This window comes from Esox lucius, chromosome 11 (genome assembly GCF_011004845.1).
Source record: "Esox lucius isolate fEsoLuc1 chromosome 11, fEsoLuc1.pri, whole genome shotgun sequence".
Lineage (NCBI taxonomy): Eukaryota > Metazoa > Chordata > Actinopteri > Esociformes > Esocidae > Esox > Esox lucius.
This window is the reverse complement of record NC_047579.1, coordinates 33,730,121-33,750,211: the sequence shown is the minus strand read 5'-3', so window position 1 is coordinate 33,750,211 and position 20,091 is coordinate 33,730,121. Positions and strand designations below refer to the sequence as shown.

At 39.3% G+C, this 20,091-nt stretch overlaps 3 protein-coding genes across 5 annotated transcripts; 1 reads left to right on the top strand and 2 right to left on the bottom strand.

The window, feature by feature from the left end:
• Nucleotides 1-926: 926 nt before the first annotated feature.
• fahd1 (fumarylacetoacetate hydrolase domain containing 1) lies at nt 927-2,906 on the bottom strand. The gene has a single exon (XM_010874239.3). The coding sequence runs from the start codon at nt 2,803-2,805 to the stop codon at nt 2,143-2,145; it is 663 nt and encodes a 220-aa protein (XP_010872541.1). The 5' UTR covers nt 2,806-2,906; the 3' UTR covers nt 927-2,142.
• Nucleotides 2,816-11,911, top strand: hagh (hydroxyacylglutathione hydrolase). Of its 3 annotated transcripts, none has more exons than XM_010874242.3 (9): nt 2,816-2,915; nt 4,954-5,144; nt 6,963-7,027; nt 8,364-8,481; nt 8,568-8,676; nt 8,877-8,980; nt 10,425-10,526; nt 10,593-10,687; nt 10,914-11,911. In XM_010874242.3, the coding sequence occupies exons 2-9, from the start codon at nt 5,040-5,042 to the stop codon at nt 11,011-11,013; spliced, it is 798 nt and encodes a 265-aa protein (XP_010872544.1). In that variant the 5' UTR covers nt 2,816-2,915; nt 4,954-5,039; the 3' UTR covers nt 11,014-11,911. The 3 variants fall into 3 exon arrangements, with proteins under 3 accessions (XP_010872544.1, XP_010872542.1, XP_010872543.1); XM_010874240.3 differs by lacking the exon at nt 2,816-2,915 and adding an exon at nt 3,188-3,337; XM_010874241.4 differs by lacking the exon at nt 2,816-2,915 and adding an exon at nt 3,189-3,337 and having other exon boundaries at nt 10,608-10,687.
• Nucleotides 11,912-12,027: 116 nt separating this feature from the next.
• Nucleotides 12,028-20,012, bottom strand: narfl (nuclear prelamin A recognition factor-like). The gene is made up of 11 exons (XM_010874243.3): nt 19,797-20,012; nt 18,725-18,820; nt 18,409-18,552; nt 17,289-17,421; nt 17,027-17,161; nt 16,227-16,345; nt 14,730-14,859; nt 14,549-14,621; nt 14,301-14,438; nt 13,628-13,785; nt 12,028-13,458 (listed from the first exon to the last, which is right to left on the bottom strand). The coding sequence occupies exons 1-11, from the start codon at nt 19,860-19,862 to the stop codon at nt 13,217-13,219; spliced, it is 1,434 nt and encodes a 477-aa protein (XP_010872545.2). The 5' UTR covers nt 19,863-20,012; the 3' UTR covers nt 12,028-13,216.
• Between the last annotated feature and the right edge of the window lie 79 nt (nt 20,013-20,091).

Sequence of the window (20,091 nt, the reverse complement as noted above, 5' to 3'; positions counted from 1 at the left end):
GTATATAATAAAGCATTAAATTATTACATTAGGCTAGTGATGACCAACTCCCGTCCTCAACAACCATCAACAGTACATTGTGAAGCGACGCTGTGTATGATTCCAGCTATCAACTTGTCTTTACACTATCATTAAATGGAAACCTTTAGCTTTCATTTGCCTTGTAAATGGAAACACTTAGCCTTCATTTGCCTTGAGCTACAATAAACATGTGTATTTGTAACGGGTGCTGGCATTAGGGGTTTGATTTGGAGTAGGAGGGAGAGATGTTTAGTCATTAAAAAAAAAAAATATCCTACTGTTGAAAGAATAAAAAAACTGGTTTTGAATGTAGTGGCTACTGTGTGTAACCACAGAGAAAGGATGTGAAGAGAAATAAATTAGCCCACCCCATCTCTATATCGGTTCTTGTGTTATTAAGCTGATTATAAATAGTTAGATAGTTCCAAAAGTTGATTAGCAAGCTATGTTATCACGGATTTATGATCATCACAGCCGCCACTAGTTTAACAGTTAGCATTTCTAGAGTGTTTGTTTTTGTGGTTAAAAAAAGTTTGAATGTTAACCATAACAATGCATACCTTTTGGTTAATACTGAATGGATTGAGGCAGCAAATTATGTAACAGTCTCTCATTTGCAACCTGATACTTATTTAACTTCCAAACAGCGTATTGGTGAATTACATGAATCGTTCGTTGAACTCCATCAATGTACTCAGCCAAAATGCCTCACTACGCCATTTAATAAAACCTTAAAATCTGCAGTACTTTAATTACTTAAAATGCTGTCAGATCGAGTTCCAAGATCTGCAACAGAAAACAATTTATCATAATATATTTTGACTCTATGCATGGGAATCAGTGCATTTACACAATGGGAGATGCCAAAGCATTTTTGTCATTAACAGCTAATAAAATATTTACTAATTTAAAGCATGGATTGCTGACAATGTAGCCCATCAACTTCAAATCCTGGAAAGCAGTTGAGTGTCTAATTTCCCCAAATCCTGGTCTCATCAATCTTTTGATTTACACAACATGTGAAGAAACAAGAAACAAACAAGAAATAGGACAAAAAAACTGAAAGCTTGAGTGTGCATAACTATTCACAGCATGCAGCTGCCACCACCATGCTTCACTGTGGGGATGGTGTTCTCGGGGTGATGAGAGGTGTTGGGTTTGTGCCAGACAAAGCCTTTTCCTTGATGGCCAAACAGCTACAATTTAATCTCACCTGACCAGAGAACCTTATGATATATTTGGGGAGTCTCCCACATGCCCTATTCAGGGGTTTCATGGGAAAGGGGGTGAATATACATGCACGCACCACTTTTCAAATTTTTTGAATGTTTTTAATGGATTTTTTGTGATTTTTTTTCACTTCACCAATTTGGACTATTTTGGGTATGTCTGTCACATGAAATGCAAATAAAAATACATTTAAATTACAGGTTGTAATGCAACAAATTAGGAAAAACGCCAAGGGAGATGAACACTTTTGCAAGGCACTGCATAGTTTATAATGATTATTGATAAATTGACTCTTGTGCCCTGAATGCTGTTGGGACCTTTGATGCTGGGTGACAGAATGCTGAGGGGAGGGAAAAGTGTGAAAATTACATAATACATGTCAATCATACAATTTCTATTTTAGGACACTTTGGCGCTATTGAAAAAAAAATTCCCTTAATAATTAATCAACATATTTCATAAAGCCCATTTTACATCAGCAATTGTCATGAAGTGATTAGGCTATACCGATACCCATTCTAAAACACCAAAGAGCAAGAAACAAAATATTGATTAATAATGGCTAAGAAAATCTCCCTAGTAGGGTCGGAACCTAGGATTGATAATAAACCCACCTAAATATCGCACTGTTAAAGTAGGTAAATCTAATTAAAATATATACTAAGATTTTTTCAAATGTTAATACATGCACATGCAATTGAGGTCAAATCTATATTAGACCAAAAATATATTTAGAAAAATTTTAACTTGAACGAGCACAGTGTTAGCACTGCCCTCTGCTGGTTGAAGAACTACAAGTAGGCTATTATCTTAGCCTACTCCATGAAATGTTTTCCATTTAATTCCAGTGATATTCACAGCTTTCTAATTACAAGCGTATGGCATTGTTTGTTACTGTTTAAGCTTGTCCACCTTAAAAGTCATGCTGACAACATCATCTATTCCAGCATGTAGTTCATCGTGCACCTGTACAGCGGATACCCCCTTGGGAGTCCCTGTAAGAATCAGGTCTCCCTCTTCTAATGAGATGATCTCACTGATGTAACTGATGAGAAAAGGGATGGAGAAGATCATCTCGGAAGTGCATCCATGTTGGCGCATCTGATCGTTTACTTTGAGCCAGATCTTCACGTTTCCAGGGTCTGGAATTTTCTCTTTCGGAATAAATTCGCTAATGGGACAAGAGGTATCGAACGCTTTGGCTAGAGTCCACGGAAGACCTTTGGACTTGCAGTCATCCTGAATGTCACGAGCTGTCATGTCCAGGCACAAAGCGTAGCCTGCGACATGGTCCATCGCTGAAGATTGGGAGATAGAAGTGCCCCCTTTTCCGATAACAACCCCCAACTCGATTTCATGATGCAGATTGTTCGAGTATTTGGGTATTAGAATAGGTGAGCCCTCTGTCAGATATGCAGAAGGAGTCTTTAAAAACAACACGGGGTCTTTTGGGATTGCATTCATCAGTTCTTTGGCGTGGTCCGCGTAATTTCTCCCGACACAGATAATTTTTTTCCCCCACTCCCAAAAGCGAGATACATTTCGGGTTGTCATTGTAAAGATATTTTGAGAAGTTCACAGCCGGAACAGTTCGCACCCGTTCAAAATCGACCTTCGCCCGCTACTCCTATAACACTTGTTTACGCTCCGTGTCACAAACGATGGTAAGCCAGTGGGGACAAACAAAAGTCGTATTGTGTAGTGATAGGTCATTCATTCAAATATGTGATATTTTGACACCATGAAATCGATACCAAGAAACGTATTATTTAAAATTATAATGTTGCATGAAACATTGCCATTGAATAAAAATTCGAGGTCGTAAGGTTTTGTGGGTTTGCTCTTGCCAGCCTATCAACTGACATCATGTGTGACTCCCCCTCATTCGATTGGTCTATCTGTGGAGGTCAAACTTAAAAGAAGGCGGAACATAGCTTTAACCAAACTTTTGTAGCCTCTCCGGGTTCCTGTACATGCGATTGCGATATATCAGCAAACAGCTTGAGTGTTGTTATGTTATTCAGGTCACTGGTAGCGAGTGCCTGCACTCTGGGCGTTCTCGGAGCAGCTGCAACGTATAAAATTGGTATGTTTCGACCATATTCCGGTCTTTCAGGGTATTTCCACAGCTTAGTTAGCCACACAAAACCAACCTGCACGTTTGTCAAGCCAGCAACTGTCACTGAGATGACAGGCTTAGTTGGGTTAGCTGTCCTATTTTTGTCATTGGCTAAAATAAATAACAACATAGTCAGGGGGTAGCTAACTGTCAAAGTTGTTGTGCGGAATTAGCTTGGTTATTTTTATACTATAGCACCTTATTTATATGGAGGAACACGGGTTTGTGTCATCAATAACGCGAGGGCCATTGTTTAGCATAGCAACGACCGCGGAGGGTAAAGAACGCTTCCTTCAGACTACACGTTGGAATACCCAGGCATTAATTTGTCTGTTTACTTTAAATTAACATGTTTCGGTATTCTTGACATCTTAACTGGCAGTATAATATCACTTTCCACACAACTGTCATATTCAACTTCAACTTAAAATGTATCTTCGTACAAGGAAATAGTTAGCTAGCCAAGACTCCCATGCTGTTACATCATCCCCAACCAACCTCAATTAAACTGAAACTACAGTATCTGTTGACTGATGCATGGTAGCATCAGCATTTTACAATAATTTGATAAAAAATAATTTGTATTTACAATATTCTGAAATAATGTGTCCTAAATTAGAGAATTAAATTGCTAAATGGGCCATGTTTTGTTAAAATATTTTTTTATATTAAGAATCAATGGTCACTTTTATTTTTGCGCAAGGAATCCCTGTGGAAGAAACTCATGAATTGCCAGTCAAACAATGGCATGAAAAAGTTTGCGAAAGGCTGCTGTACTGTACACTCCCCCCATTTAAATAACTGATTTGCAGAATTCATTTTGAAAAGTTAATGTACAGCATTTCTTTTATCCTGCTTACACCACAGTTGACTACAAACAGCTATTGGTTGTTATGTTAACATTGTAGTTGAAAATGTTTTCAGTTATTATTGTTATTCCATTTAAAATTATCTTTCAAGGTACAAACCACCCAGGTTATATTGTTAATTTATGGTACAAAACCCATGGTATACAGATTATGAACCCTGGTGGCTTGAAACCTGATTGGCTGATAACCATTGTAAATTAGATCTTATAAACTGGATAATTTGAATCCTGAATGCTGACTGGCTGGTAACCATGAATGTTAGCAATAAGGCATAATGGTGTGTTATATAGCCAATAAACCAAAGCTAAGTGCTGTTGTTGGGAACATACCAGATATAATGGCCATATACCACATCCCTCATGCATTATTGCTTACATATACCAAAGGTATGACATCCCGTCACTTTTCATTGTTCTGATTGTGTTTGTTACTGGTTTGTAATGGCAATATGGCGTCACCTGGTTTTATGGTATTGGATACACACCACATACCTTTGTGCCTTGTTGCATAAAAGTAGTTGTAGTTACCACAACCAACTACATTAGCTGGCATGCAGTGTACATTTATATGTAGCAATTAACCTTTGGTGTCCCCCTTTTACCCAGTATGTGAACTTGTAGTTTAGGCCTGTTTACAAAAATGATTAGTTTTAGGTATTTTTATTAATGAACAACTCTTAAACATTTTATCTAAAGCTTTGTATATCTTGTGTAGCCCCTGTGCATGTCCAAGCATCACTTTTACACAAGGAAGTTTCGGAAACCTTCATAAGAAAGTCTTTACTGGTGGAACAGAGCGACATGAAGATAGAACTGCTTCCAGCCCTCAGTGACAATTACATGTATCTTCTCATTGATGAGGAGACAAAGGAAGCTGCCATCGTAGACCCAGTTGAGCCAGTGAAGGTATGGCATTAAATATTAGTGATAATTGAATTAATGTCATGATGCATTTAGGTTTGTTTATGGATTAGGATATTATGTACAGTTATGTCCGGAAATATTTGGACACTGACACAATTGTCTTAATTTACGCCACCACAGTGGATTTGAAATGAAACAACCGAGATGCATTTGAAGTGCAGACTTTCAGCTTTAAGTCAAGGGGTTGAACAAAAGTATAATGTGAAACATTTAGGATGCTTTGCCAGGCCTTTACTGCAGCTGTCTTCCATAGTTTTTTGTGGGTCTTTCAGTAAGTGAAATCCATGCTAGATCAGGTGATTGACTCGGCCATTGCGGAATATTCAAGTTCTTTGCCTTAGAAAACTCCTGGGTTCCTTTGGCAGTATATTTTGGGTCATTGTCTATCTGTAATATGAAGCGCTGTCCAATCAACCTTTCTGAATTTGGCTGAATCTGACCAGACAATATATCCCTATACACTTCAGAATTAATCCGGCTGCTTCTGTCACACATTATAAATAAACACTAGCGACTCAGTGCCACTGGAAGCCACACATGCTCATGCCCTCCTACAGCTTCCACCGATGATGTGGTATGCTGCGATCATGAGCCATTCCAAACCTACTCCATACTTTTATTTCTTTCCATCATTCTGGTTACAAGTTGATCTTAGTTTCATCTGTCCAAAGAACGCTGTTCAAGAACTGGGCTGGCTCTTTAGATTTATTTCAGCAAAGTCTTATCTGGCCTTCTTGTTCTTGAGGCTTATGAATGGTTTGCACCTTGTGGTGAACCCTCTGTATTGTCCCTTGTGAAGTCTTCTCTTAATGGTAGACTTGGATAATGATATGCCTACCTCCTGGAGAGTGTTCTTCACTTGGCTGGATGTTGTGAAGGGTTTTTTCTTTACCATGGAAAGGATCCTACGATCATCCACCACAGTTGTCTTCCGTGGACGTCCAGGCCTTTTTGCAGAGCTCACCAATGCATAATTATTTTCTCAGAATGTACCAAACTGTTGATTTGGCTACTTCTAATGTTCCTGCTATCTGTTTGATGGATTTTTTTTTTTGCAGCCTAAGGATGGCCTGTTTCACCTGCTTTGAGAGCTCCTTTGACTGCATGTTTTTGGGTCACAGCAATAGCTTCCAAATGTGAATGCCACACCTGGAATCTTCTCCGGACCTTTTACTTGCTTAATTGATTAAGAAATAATGAAGGTATAGACCACAACTGTCCATGAAACTGCCTTTAAGGCAGTTGTCCAATTACGTTTGGTCCCTTGAAAAAGAGGGGGCTACATATTAAAGATCTGTAATTCCTAAATCCTTTCTCCAATTTGGATGTGAATACCCTCATTTTAAAGCTGAGAGACTGCACATTAAGCACATTCATTAGGCCCAGTTGACCCCAATTTTGGATCAAGATAGCTAGAGGAAAGTATCTACGTTTGTTATTGGTTCTCTTCCAGAATTACAATACTGGCATCCACAAGGTGTTAGGGGTTACTGATAGGTTTGATGAGTATGAAAATAATGTCATATGCTATGACCTTTCTAGTCACCAGATCTCCACCCAGTCGAACACTCAAGGGAGATTTTGGACCGATTTGTTAGACTTTGTTTTCCAGAACCATCATTAAAACACCAAAGGAGGGAATATATTTTGGAACAATGGTGTTCCACCCCTCCAGTAGAGTTCAGAGACTCAGGGCCAAGTTGCATTGAAGCTGTTCTGTCATCTCATGGTGGCCCAAAACCTTAAAATCCTTGATCACTTGTATGTATGTAGACAGTGTATAACCATTTGACATTTCAGGTTCTGGAAGCTGTCAGAAAGCACGCTGTGAGACTCACGACCGTCCTTACTACCCATCACCATTGGTAAGTCTAGTCGTCACTTCATTGTTTTTTTTAATACACATTGGATAATTAGACTTTCCCAACATGCCCACAAGCTTCTGTTTTTAGTCATCTGGCCAAAATGAAGCCTCTTTTCTCACTAAGACGTACAGCAAGCATATGTTTCCTGAATGTCATTGGAACTTGTTGTTGGGTATTGCAGCATCAACTATCTAAAGCATAATTTATGTATGGAGGAATGATCTCAAATCTTTTCTTTATTCTACATTATTCTACCTCAAACATTATAGGAGAGAACTCTGAGCTGTTATTTTGACAAAGTGCACAAAGTATTAAATGCGGGGTGCCAATAATTGTGGCACAGATGTTTTAGTATAAAATCTGTGTGTGTATGTATATATATGATTTGAGTGTAAGATCAAGATGATAACGAAGTTCACAGCCTTTTTTCATATTTAGCTTGGGTGCCAATTCTGCATTGCACTGTATATACAGCTCTTTAAGAAATTGAGACCACGGCACCTTTTTCTTTCCTTTCCAAAAAAGCCAAAAAGGTTGAGTGAGGAACAGAAGGGTTAAAATTGAGACAACTGCATATTGAACGCTTCTGTTCCTTTTCAACTTATTTGGAAAGGAAAGAAAAAGGTGCAGTGGTCTCTTAATTTTTTACAGAGCTGTATATTAATTTTATTTTCAGAAATGTTTCAGAATATCTGCTGCAGTAATAGTGGAATGATGGTTTTCACCGTATTATCTAACAATCTGTGATGTGAAGGGATGTTATTTGTTGGTTTTGAAAGTTTTTCTTGGTGTTTATTTTTTGACTATATTTATCATTAAAGGGGAATAACGAATGTCTACAATTTGTCTAATTTCATAGATCGCATGAAATTCTCTCACTCAGGGATAGCAGGGTTGATCAAGCTATTGCACAGTGTCATCTGGTTATTTTGCTCTCACCCCAGTAATGCAAATGGATAGATAATCATTTCACAAAGTTCTATGGGAAAAATGTTCTGTCACAGTGAAAACACAAGGCGGGTGTCAATGTGTGTCCTATTTCATATGTACATGTTTATTTTCTTGTATGAATTTGAAAGTTTTGTATATCCCACACTGCCGTGAATGGCTGTGAGGCACCCTTTTTTTAGAGAGACCATACAGATAGTAGGGTCCACCGTTGGCTCTGAGAATCATTTAGCAATCTTTGGACTGCTGGTCATGTGCTCTGAACCTTCGACTTCCTACGGCCTTTAGCACCTTTTAGTGATTGTAGCATCTGCGAAATTATGATTGTGAGCAGTCCTAAAACATGTAGGTTTTACACCTCTAATTACCATGTGTTGTCTTTCTACAGGGACCATGCAGGAGGCAATGAGAAGATGGTGAGACTGGTGCCTGGACTCACCGTGTATGGAGGAGATGACCGGGTTGATGCCCTTACTAAGAAAGTCAAACACTCCAACACGTTCAAAGTAATGCCTTATTCCTGACCAACAGCGTAATATCCTATGTGATAATCATGAGAGACCTAAAAAAAACAGGTCTATTTCATTGCCAGGTTGGTTCACTCAATGTCAAGTGTTTGTTTACCCCATGCCACACCACTGGCCATATCTGCTACCTTGTGACCAAAGACAACAGCAATGAGCCTCCAGCTGTTTTTACAGGTCAGCTACTAGTATATTCTCAATGTGACTCACCTAACATAGTTGAAATCTCAAGACTTCATCAATGTTCTTGTCACAAAGGATCTCTTAATCACTTCTGATCACCAATAATAAGTGACTTTCTACTGTAGTCATTTTATTTATTCAGTCAGCTAATTGTCATGGATGACTTTTGACCCCTGCGTTTTCTTACTTTTAAGGCGATACACTGTTTGTGGCCGGCTGTGGCAAATTCTTCGAAGGTTCGGCCGAGCAGATGTACAGAGCATTAATAGATGTGTTGGGGCGTCTGCCACCTGAAACAGTAAATATTCTGCTGGCACTCCTTTTAAAATACAAAATCAATGTCTTTCCATGTAATGACTATGTATAATCACAATTCAGTGTCTGTCTTGCACATGTTATTACAACCCGGTTTCCCAATGTAAAATGTAAAGAAAAACAGAATGCAAGGCGTTGAAAAAAAAGTTGGGACAGTTGGGACAGGGCAAGTTTTCTAATGCAACAAAAAAAAACCTGGAGGAACATCTCACAATTAGGTTAATTGGCAACAAATTAACCTAATTGGGTATTTAAAAAAAGGATCCCAGAGAAGATGAATCTTTCAAAATATGGGGAGGGGTTCACCACTCTGAAAGACTGCAGGCAAATAGTGCAACAATTTAAGAATAACATTTCTCAATGTAAAATTGCCAAGAGTTTGGGGATCTCATCTACGGTACATAATCAGTCAAAGATTCAGCAAATCCGGAGACCTCTGTAAACAAGGGGATAGGCGGAAAACCAATATTGGATGGCCACGATCTTCGGGCCCTCAGGCGGCACTGCATTTAAGACAATTCTGTAGTGGACATCACTGCATTGCCTCAGGAACACTTCCGAAAACCATTGTCTGTGAACACGACATGTCACTGCATCCACAAATGCAAGTTAAAATTCTACCATGCAAAAAAAATACATGTAAACAAAATCCGGAAATGCCACCACCTTTCTGGGCCTGAGCTCATTTAAGATGGACTAAGGTGAAGTGGATAACTGTCCTGTGGTCTGACAAATCAAATTTTTGGATTATTTCTGGGAATCACGGACGTGATGGTATGGGGTTTCATTAGTGCACATGGCACGGGTAACTTACTCATCTGTGAAGGCACCATTAATGCTGAACAATATATACAGGTTGTGGAGCAACATATGCTGCCATCCAGATGTCTTTTTCAGGCTTATTTCTGACACAACATTCTGCACATGGCTCTGTAGTAAGAGTCTGGGTGCTAAACTAGCCTGCCTGCAGTCCAGACCTGTCACCCACTGACAACATTTGGAGCATTATGAAACGGAAAATACTACAAAGGAGACCCCGAACCGTTGAGCACTAGAACATGCAAGCATGGGAATTCATTTCACTTTCAAAACAAAAGCAATTGGCCTCCTCAGTTCCCAAACACTTACAGTATTGTTAAGAGGTGATGCAACACAGTGGTAAACATGCCCCTGTCCCAACTTTTTTGAAATGTGTTGCTGGCATCAAATTCTTAATGGTCATGTATTTTTCCATAAACAATAACATTTCCCAGTTTCAACATTTGATATGTTTTCTTTGTACTATTTTCAATTAAATATAGGGATAATTTTTTGCACTTCATTGCATTCAGTTTTTTTGCATTTTACACAGCATCCTAAAGTTTTTGGAAACTAGTTTTGCACACATGCCTGATCACATATCTGATGGGAACAATGTTGTGTTCCAGCGTGTTTACTGTGGTCATGAGTACACAGTCAACAATCTGAAGTTTGCTCGACATGTGGAGCCTGACAACGAGGTCATTAAGAAAAAACTAGCATGGGCAAAGGTATATTATTATTATTATTATTATGATTTTGATGAGATTTCTAAGGGAATCATAGTTGAAAATCAGCTTTTATTTTCACAGGAGAAAGTCAGTAATGGAGAACCCACCATCCCCTCCACTTTGGCTGAGGAATTCAAATTCAACCCATTCATGAGAGTCAAGTAAGGACAGCTAATCATTGTCTTTTTTTATTTTTTTTTAAAGCACTTGGTCACGTAAGCACAAGAATGACAGATCTGTTATTCAAGTGTCAAATAACCAACAAATGCCCTCAAACTATGTTATAGAAGAATGTATGTGAGAAAAAGGACATTTTATCATGGACATGAAATTGCAATTACTTTGTAGTGAACTATCTAATCACACCACCTTTCCTTTCTATGCCAGAGAGAAGTCTGTGCAAGAGCACGCTGGGCAGAACGACCCGATTGAAACCATGCGGAGTATCCGTAAGGAGAAAGATGGCTTCCGGGTCCCTAAGGACTGATCGCAGAATGGGGGGGTCAAGTAAAATCCAGAAATCTGTTCACTTCATGTGTACCAGTGCACTTCACGCTGTTACTAAGAACATTTTTAATCTCGTTTTATGTCACTACACAAATTTTACATTCTGTAGACCTAGGCTGGGATTTATTTAAACCTGCCATAACACTTCTGCTGTGTCTTCTCAATGTTGATATTGTGCCCATAAACTCATTCTATACTAGAATGAGGAGCTGAGTAAATACTGCAATTGGGCTTTGTTTACACAAACACAATGTAAGCATCAAACTAAACTGTATTACCATTCAAGGTAGTACTGGAAAGGACAGACTTAGTCCCATCAAAGACCAAAAAACAAGTATAACTGGACTTGATAACGAATTTAATTATTTGTTTGAATGTTAATCTTGACAGCAATTATGATTTTAAGTCAGCTTTATTCAGCTGGTTTATTTATACAGAAAATACATTTGTTAGATTTAAATACTAATACTGAACTAATTTACCATATGCAGAAAAGTAAAGAGTCAGAAAATGTTTAAGGAAATTGAATTCTGAATGTGTGCAATGATTGTAAATTTATTTAGATTACTTTTGTTCCATTAAGCTTTATGAAATGTTTTATTAATTAAGGTACATATGTTCACTTTAGAATATTTTATGTATATAGTGTAGCCCCATTAAAGGAATCTATGGCTACATTTGTTCTGGATGGCTTGACTGCTAGAGATGTAAAATTAAGACAAAGTGCTTTCAAACATCCAACTTGTTCTATGGAATAAGACAGTGTTTGCTCTTTGTTAATCAATAGTTACATTTACAAAAAAGGCTTTCACTCAGGCAGGAAGATTGATTATTAACTTACTCCTGTATGAAATCACTATTAAAGTTGTAAAGCGTTATGTTCCTGGCCTAACATTTCAATGTGATTTTTATACAAATCTAAAGAATGAAAAATAACATGGGGAAAATTATTGCAATGGATGCTAAAAATGACATTTACTGTGTATCTAGAAGTCTTGAGAACATTTTGTACGAATACAATGCTCTGTTATGGGCTTAATCATGCAGAGTACAACGAAAGATTTGATTCCACTCTTCCTAACCTTCCCCCCCATGTTGAAGTTGCCTCCAGATTGGGGTCTGCTTTGACCTAGACGGGCCAGCTGGGTTGGGCTTATCAGGGCACATTATGGCAGAACCATGACGTGTCCACCACTTTTGCTAGAGACATTCTGTAGAACCACCCTTCATTTCCTTCTGCTTTGTAACTATTCAACTCCCTGGTGCTATTGAGGAGGTCATAGTTATACTGGGAGTGGGGGAATCCAGATTAGTGGGCCCTACAATATGGGGAAGTGAAGCAATATAACCACCTATACAGAAGTTACACCTTAAGTTACCATAGCCACAAATTCTGTAGATTGAGTACACTGTCTGAATACATATTACTAATAAAACGAATAGGCCAGTAGAAACGAGGGAGGGGGGAGGGGCAGATGTCTTCATGGCAACAGCAAATGGATATTTATAATTTTAATATTATGCATATATAGTTCTAATTTGTTTGAAAACAGACGACCTAGACATTTTCTTGTTCCTGCTTATTGAAAGTTGAGGGACGTTATAGCCATTGAACAATATGCATGTACAGTAGATGAATTCCATCTACAAGCCATACATTGGAATGTCCACTACGTTATCACTAAACTTATTATACGACATTGGTGAAGAGGAAAAACGTAAGAAAAACAAAGAAAATGAATTAGGTTCCATACATATATTGTAATTATAAATAAGGCAGGGATGATTATATACACATTTAAAACTATACAAAATGTCTTTAACATTCCATCAGAAAAATGTCAGTGTATATAACTAAACAGTATTAGTCTACAGAACCACAGTAGTAAAGTTTTATACAATTACCCAACCACAATATTACTTTTGGAATACAATATGAAAAGGTCTGGTATGAATAAGCTGGTGTCTATAAAATAAATAGCCTGAATGTATACAAACTATATTGTATGTTGGTATGAATAAATGACACGGCTAATTCTCTTAGGACTAGCTGAGATTGTGAGATTTCTGCAGTCATCCAGTAATGTGAGAGAAAATACTTTTCTAACTGGTATTGTTAAGCTAAATGAAGATTAAACAAGACACCACCGAGGATTGACCATCCAGAAGCCCTTCACTCTCCTTCACCATTTGACAAGCAGGCCGTTGCTGGTCTTCTCCACTGCGTGGTACTGTGTGTGCAGTAGCTCCCTGGCTCTCTCCTCTCCTACACTACGTAGCCAGGACTGGTAGATCTCTGCCACGCGCTGTTCCTCATCGGGCACTACACACCGCTCTGCCCTGTACAGATCCTCCACCTGCTGTAGTAGCTCCTTGTTGTCCTGCTCGGGTAACGACTTCACCTGCCCTCCACCATTCAGACATCCTTTACGCCCCGCAAACAACACGCCACAGTTTTATTAGTTCACTTTGACTTTTACATATAATAATAGCTCAGCCCATGGTAGCTTGTGTGCGGGCGTCAAATTTACATTGCAACTTCAGTTACATATGAAGAACTAAAATGTATGGCAACAGAAACGCTCTTGTTTTACCTGACGGACAGGCCATGACCTCAACAAAGTGGTAGGGTGACTTGCTCCTCTTGAGTTTCTGCACCAGGTTCTGGATGTTACGGAAGCCGTAGGCGGCTGCGAAACGCAGCAGGACGATGCCGTCTTTCTCCAGGGTAACCTCCTGGAAGTCCTTGTTCCTGCAGGAGGATCAGCCAATCAGGATGGTGTTCAGTCAGCACCAAATGGGAGAAAAAAACATATCAGTGTTCACACCTAAAGCCAACTGAGATAGCAGAACCTATACAGGAAAGATCCAAGCTCAATAACCCACACATTTTCATGTAAAAGCAGCACTGCATAGAAGAGTGGGCCAACATTCTTCCACCACAATGTGAAAGGCTGATCAACAACTATAGGAAACACCTGACCGCAGTTAAGTGGGATGGCCAGCAGAAATGTTTTAGGATGTGTTTTCTGGCATTTCAATGCTTTTTTGAGGATATAAACAGTGAGGAAAAGATGAGATTTTAAAATCTGTGGGCCAGACTCAATTCCATGCAGTAAATATGCACCAGAGGCAGCAGACATGACCAATGGGCGACCCCACTTGCCTACACTATTTCAGAGTATTTCATAAGTAACGGCTAACCAAATAACAGAAATGCGTTTGCCATCCTAACAGTGTATTTAATGTAGAGCCAGACTGACTTACTTAAGTGTCTTATAGGTTAGCTCTTTCACCTCTTCTCCAAACAGCTGCTTGGCAGCGTGTCTGAACACATGGTGGAGGTATCCTCCTGAACCGCTCCCAGCATGGCTTAGCAATTCATCACCACACACACTACTGAACCTGCAGCGACAAATTAAGACAAACAATGTGAATGTGGAGTTCTTGACACACACTTCTGGAAATAAGTATGAACTAATTTACGTGGAAACGATGACATTTCAAACCATTACATTGTATCTAGTGGGGCTGACTCCACATCATTAAGGGATAAGTTCTCTTCCTCTAACATCTTCAGAACTTCTCCTGTAATTAAATAAACAAACAAGTATAATACAATTTACATTTTAAAATGTAATGCAAATTTTAAAAAATAAACACTTGATTACCATCTGCCATAGATTGTGTGCCTACCTGAGGTGATGACACAGTCCACCTCTCTGGTTTCTGCCTCCTTCAGGTAGAAGTCAGGCCTGGATGCCTCCAGTTTCTTATCATAGCAGGGCATCACAGTCACATGGTAGATTTGCTGAGGGCTAAGACCCTGCAACAACAATAAACACCTGTCAATTGCATCAACAAGTGACAGTTGATCTCTTTTATTAGAACCTTAAAATCTGAGCTTGGGCTGATGCTGCTTCAAGCACACCCTCACAGACAGTTTGTTGTGTAGCAGGTCTTATCACTTAGACTACAGCTCAAGTTTTGGAGAGATTAGTGCTGTGAGGGTGTTGGTTTAGTTTAGCCCTAAGTCTGAACAGTGTTGAAAAACATTTTATGATGCATTTTAAATGAGTGGGGGAAAATGTCACCTCTACCATGAAGGGTCTACAGGATTATCATTCTACATGGGTCATGGCGAAGGAAAGCCTTCAAGTGGTCACCATAGAATTGTTCTTTAGACTATTTATTAACATGTTTTAAAACATTCAGGATAGAGATTTCTATGCAGAGACCATAGTATGTTTTGCAAGATGAGATGTGGTATGTAGTGATTTGTTTATTTTGAGTTAAGGTACACATAAACAGTATTCTACTAACCATGTGCCAAGTGATCATGTCCCATTTGCTATTTCTCTTTTTCTATTCCCGTTTCTTGCCCTGCCCCTCTCATGACTGCTTGAATAATAGTCAAGAACATGCCTGTATGTTCACAGCTAAATGGGAAAACATTTGGACCTGCAGGAAATTAAACTGCAAACATTTGTGTCATTTCCATAAAGAAATGTGCACACAATTTGCTCAAAAATACATTGCCATGATAATGGAATCCACAAATTCTACGGCGCTAACAGCATTCATTGCCAAATTCTACAGCGCTGACTGCATTCATTGCCAAATTCTACAGCATGACAATTCAACAGCGCTGACTGCATTCATTGCCATTGTTTTGGAAGTGTTCTTCCAAAACCAAAAATCTGCAACACCATTACCACATCAACAGGATTTGTCAGACGAGACAATGATTTTCCATTCCAAAACTGTCCAGTGTTGGGGATCACATTTCCACTGGAGCCCCTTCTTTAGATGAAGTGAACCCATATAGTCTTCAGAAGCCTGTGCCAGAAACACGTTTGTGCCAGAAAAGACCAGGAGGGTGGCAAGTTCCTTCGATATGAGAACCAGCATGCATGACACAGACCATCACACCATGCTCAAAGTTGCTTTGGTCACTCTTTTTAACAAATACAAATGAAATGCCTCAAGCCTTTCTGTCTGCTCTGTGTAGCAAGCCACGGCTGCTAGACTCAGGGTCTGTGATTTCAATGCATTTTGTGAACAGGGTGGTATAACTAAAACTGGCTACTGAGTGTGTAACACCTGATTATGTACTCCATTCCATAACTAACCCCTAGCAAGTAAACAGCAGACTGCATCCCTGATACATCACACGTGCGAGTCCCTACTAACCTGTTGGCTAGCAAAAAATCCTTTCACCAGAGAGCCCATCATCTGCTGTGGGGAGCGGGTGGAGCTGATATAGGGAAGGATGAACTCTCCATGGGTCTTCTCTGCATAGCAGATCCAACCTGAACACAACACGAGTCACAACCCTGTGTTAGTTCAGGACCGGGAAAAAGGCCCAAAGTGCCTTAGAGCTGATCTGGTTCAAGTGTCAATGAGAGTGCAAAACATGTACATTCTGTTCTAAGAAAAAAGGAACTTTGGCTTCCACATTCAAATAAATAAAGTTGTCATGTTTTGGGGGATTTGAGGTTTGGTATGTCCATCAACCATGGACGGCTGTCTCGCAATCATATAGCTAGGGGAGTATAAGGGGAGTATGAGTTTGAGGGCCTAAGTTTACGTAGCGTTTTGTGGCCACATAAATTGTCATAGGTAACAATTAATTCCGATAATATATTACATCTGCCCTTGAAATGGTTCACGTTCATCAACTTTCTAATAGACTACTCATATACTGACTGGGCCATCACACCAATATGGCTCCGACTGACGATTATAAACAAAAACACGTGAAGGAACGCATGCCAAAACAATTTAGAATCAATTTATTTATTTTTTATGTGAAGCTATATAGTTTGTAAAAATTCTAGATTGGAATTTTAATAGTATTTAGACAAATCGTGTACAGAACTCTTTATTTCAACCAGAAAAATACATCAATGTAAAACACATTTTAAGGGGCAAAAATGAATACTAACTTAATTTTGGTTATTCTACTAACCGTCCCCATCCCTACAGGTTACCTGGGCAGGCAGAAGCCAGCATGGGCAGGGCCTGCTTGTCTTGCTCCTTCCGATGAAATCGCTCTATAAATTCCCTCTGGCTCTCCAACAGGCTGAAGGACCGGCTGAAGCTTGTGTCAAAAACATGATGGACCCCTGAAACACAACACAAACATAAGCATACTTAATCTAAGAAACAATGTAGATCACTAATTTGTCAGATAAACCAATGTCCTATATTACACAGATACCCAATGTTTTATCTTTTAACCTCAACACTCACCCAGGCCCTTGAAGAAGGCGGTGAGCCTCCTGCCTGCCTCACTGCTACTCAGGCCGTAGCGTGCCGCCAGGGAGGCTCTGGACTGGGGGGACACAGACACCACCACCACCACCCTGGACTCTGGTACACACGCCTGCAGGGGAACCAGTAGGACACTGGTCAGATGAGAGTCGATGGGCAGTCACTGATACAGGCACCATTATCATTAGCCAGTACTCTGGGCTGAGCATGCCTGGTGGTTCTTCAGATGGTTCAACATGTAGCAGTGCTATTTAATGTCTACTGTTGAACAGTGTCAAACATTCGTTCTAGAAAGCTCTCTTGATCTCCAAGACAATGAGTCATAAATGTCTCTTCACATCTAAGGGTGAAATACGTAATCCAACCACGTGACTATCAAAATACTAAGATGTTAGATTTTGTTTTAACAAACAGGGGGTTTGAATCCAAAATACTGTTTGACAATGTACCATGGCTATGACATTGTGGTTAAACCTTCAGGCCATGGTTTGAAACGGTTGCAATACAAGTGAGTTGGGTGGAATTGAGACAGAAAAAGAGCAAGAAAATGACAAGTAGCCTGTTATTCAGCTTTTGGTAGCTAGAAATACTTTATACAAGGTACTTCACATATAAAAAGAAATAAGTGGATAGTGATAAATTAGTCAAGCTCATAACCCTAGCCAATGGGAACTCAAATGTTATGTAGAATTAGGTACATTTTTGCTAGTTGACTCTTTAATATTTATTTAACCAGTCAATGGAGTACCATTTTTACATTTCAATGACAACATGGCTAAAGGCAGCCAATTACAAGATGACAAGAAGGCACACAGAATCACAATGTAAAAACTATACTCTAAATATGCAACACAAACAGACAGGTTTGGTGGCTTCTGCAGATGCATTATCACATAGCAGCCTTTTCTTTTTAAGGTGAGAGATGTGATGAAGTGTCTAACGGTCTTTAGCTAAATGTTCCAGTTATGGTTGTCGGCTGAAATATGAAATACATAACGACCGAAAGAAGCGATGGCTTTAGGAGTGACAAGACTGTGGGCTACTATTGGAGTCAGACACGCAAACATCTCTCCTCAATCGAGCAAAAAAACAAAACTACCTTGTTGTTGCGTAGCACCTTGTAGATCTCCTCATGACTCTGCTGTGTAATTAGGACACTCTCAGCAGAAGTGATACAGCCACTGCAGGCCAAGCAATCATTCAGAGAGATCTTAGCTTTTTCCAGCTTCTGCTTTCCACCATCCTGGAAACAAAGGAAGACTGTTAAGCTAAACAGAGAGTGAAGACAAGCATCAGCATTTCAATAGTTTATGCATGCAGCCCAATTCTGTTTACAAGACAGTGCTTACTTACACCAAAGCCCTGTTTCTGGGTCATAGTATAAATATGAACATAAAATTAAGACATGCACGCACCCGGTTAACCTGGAAATAGGTCCCGTCATCTTCTATTTGGATTTTAGCCAAAGATCTGCCTTGCTTCTTTTCCAACTTTACTGGTTTCACACATTCCTAAGGAAAACAAGTTCAACTCATCTTCAGTAGCAACATGTTTTGGAAGAAAGGTAAAATCACAAGCAATTATAGCAACTATACTTCTTAGTCACATCCAGGTGCTTACAGTAAAGGGAGGAACACATACAGCCTCTGAAAGAGTATGAAAGCCAACAATCTATTCTACAACACTGATGTGAACGCGCTTTGGATTATCATTAGAAATTAAGGGCTGTTTTGTACAGATAGATTATTTTTTTTAACTGAATCAAGAATCACCTTGATTGTTTTAGTCCAATACTAGAATGAATTGTGTGTCCACATAAATGGACCTTAGGGTATTACACCGGATCAGTGCATTTGAATGACTGTACCTGTTAAAGTGTGCTGTATCGCATTGGATGGTCTATTATCAGTAATTGGTTCTGGTAGAATTGGGGTAACATGTATGGCCGATCAGTGGCCAAGAAAGTATTAAATGCAATTATTTGATGCTAATACACCCTCCAAATCAAACCCAAATATTGACTACATGTTCTGTCTTGCTAATCGTGCAAACCAATCTGATTTGTTAAATTCTAGTCAATCCCGCAATTTGATAGTATGCTGCTGCTGACAGGAAATACGCGGAACCAAATGCAACATGCAGTCTTTACAGTCCCTGGTCAACGACACGACAGTGAATCATCTACAGTAGTTAGCTAGATTAAAATAAAACAAATATACCATTACTTCAAATCAATTTACACACTAATGCCAACGAACGCAAGTACAATTATTTTGCGAGTATCCCACGTTAGAAGTCAGCTAGCTAAGCCAGAACTACTGTAAGTAGTACAGAAAAATGTAACGTTATTACATTTAGCCGTTTGAGTCGCTACGCTAACCAGCTAGCTACCTTAACTTACTCCTAACTCTGGTACACGTGGGTCGATCGGTGGACCACTGCTCTGTCAAAACGTGCATAAATTATGTAACGGTATATGTTATTCACCTGTGAAGGTGTGATAAAGTCATCCAGATCCGTCAACTGCAAAACCCCACTAAAATGGGACGCCATCGACCATAGTTAATGTTGCCGTAAAGCAGTCGTTGAAACTGATAGTTTGTGAGTTTTGAAACCGCACTGAAATCCTATTTACGCCAATTGTGTAGTATTTTGCAACGTATCCGGTACGTTGCTAATGGGCCGCGCGTAGTACTTCGGGTAAAATCCTACAAGAAGTGGGCAGGAAGGAGTCATTTTCAGGTATTGGTTTCTGGTAGTGATGTGCAATTCGCAAACGATT

Bases quoted from the DNA above. Each gene is read 5' to 3' on its own strand.
- narfl (XM_010874243.3), bottom strand. From the start codon at position 19,862: ATGGCGTCCCATTTTAGTGGGGTTTTGCAGTTGACGGATCTGGATGAC. The intron at 16,346-17,026 runs GTAACCTGTAGG...TGTTGTGTTCAG, and splicing joins GCTGGCTTCTGCCTGCCCAG to GTTGGATCTGCTATGCAGAG. The intron at 14,439-14,548 runs GTAATGGTTTGA...TTGTCGCTGCAG, and splicing joins TCAGCCCCACTAGATACAAT to GTTCAGTAGTGTGTGTGGTG.
- hagh (XM_010874240.3), top strand. From the start codon at position 3,265: ATGTTATTCAGGTCACTGGTAGCGAGTGCCTGCACTCTGGGCGTTCTC. The intron at 5,145-6,962 runs GTATGGCATTAA...TTGACATTTCAG, and splicing joins ACCCAGTTGAGCCAGTGAAG to GTTCTGGAAGCTGTCAGAAA. The intron at 10,527-10,592 runs GTATATTATTAT...GTTGAAAATCAG, and splicing joins AAAAACTAGCATGGGCAAAG to CTTTTATTTTCACAGGAGAA.
- fahd1 (XM_010874239.3), bottom strand. From the start codon at position 2,805: ATGACAACCCGAAATGTATCTCGCTTTTGGGAGTGGGGGAAAAAAATT.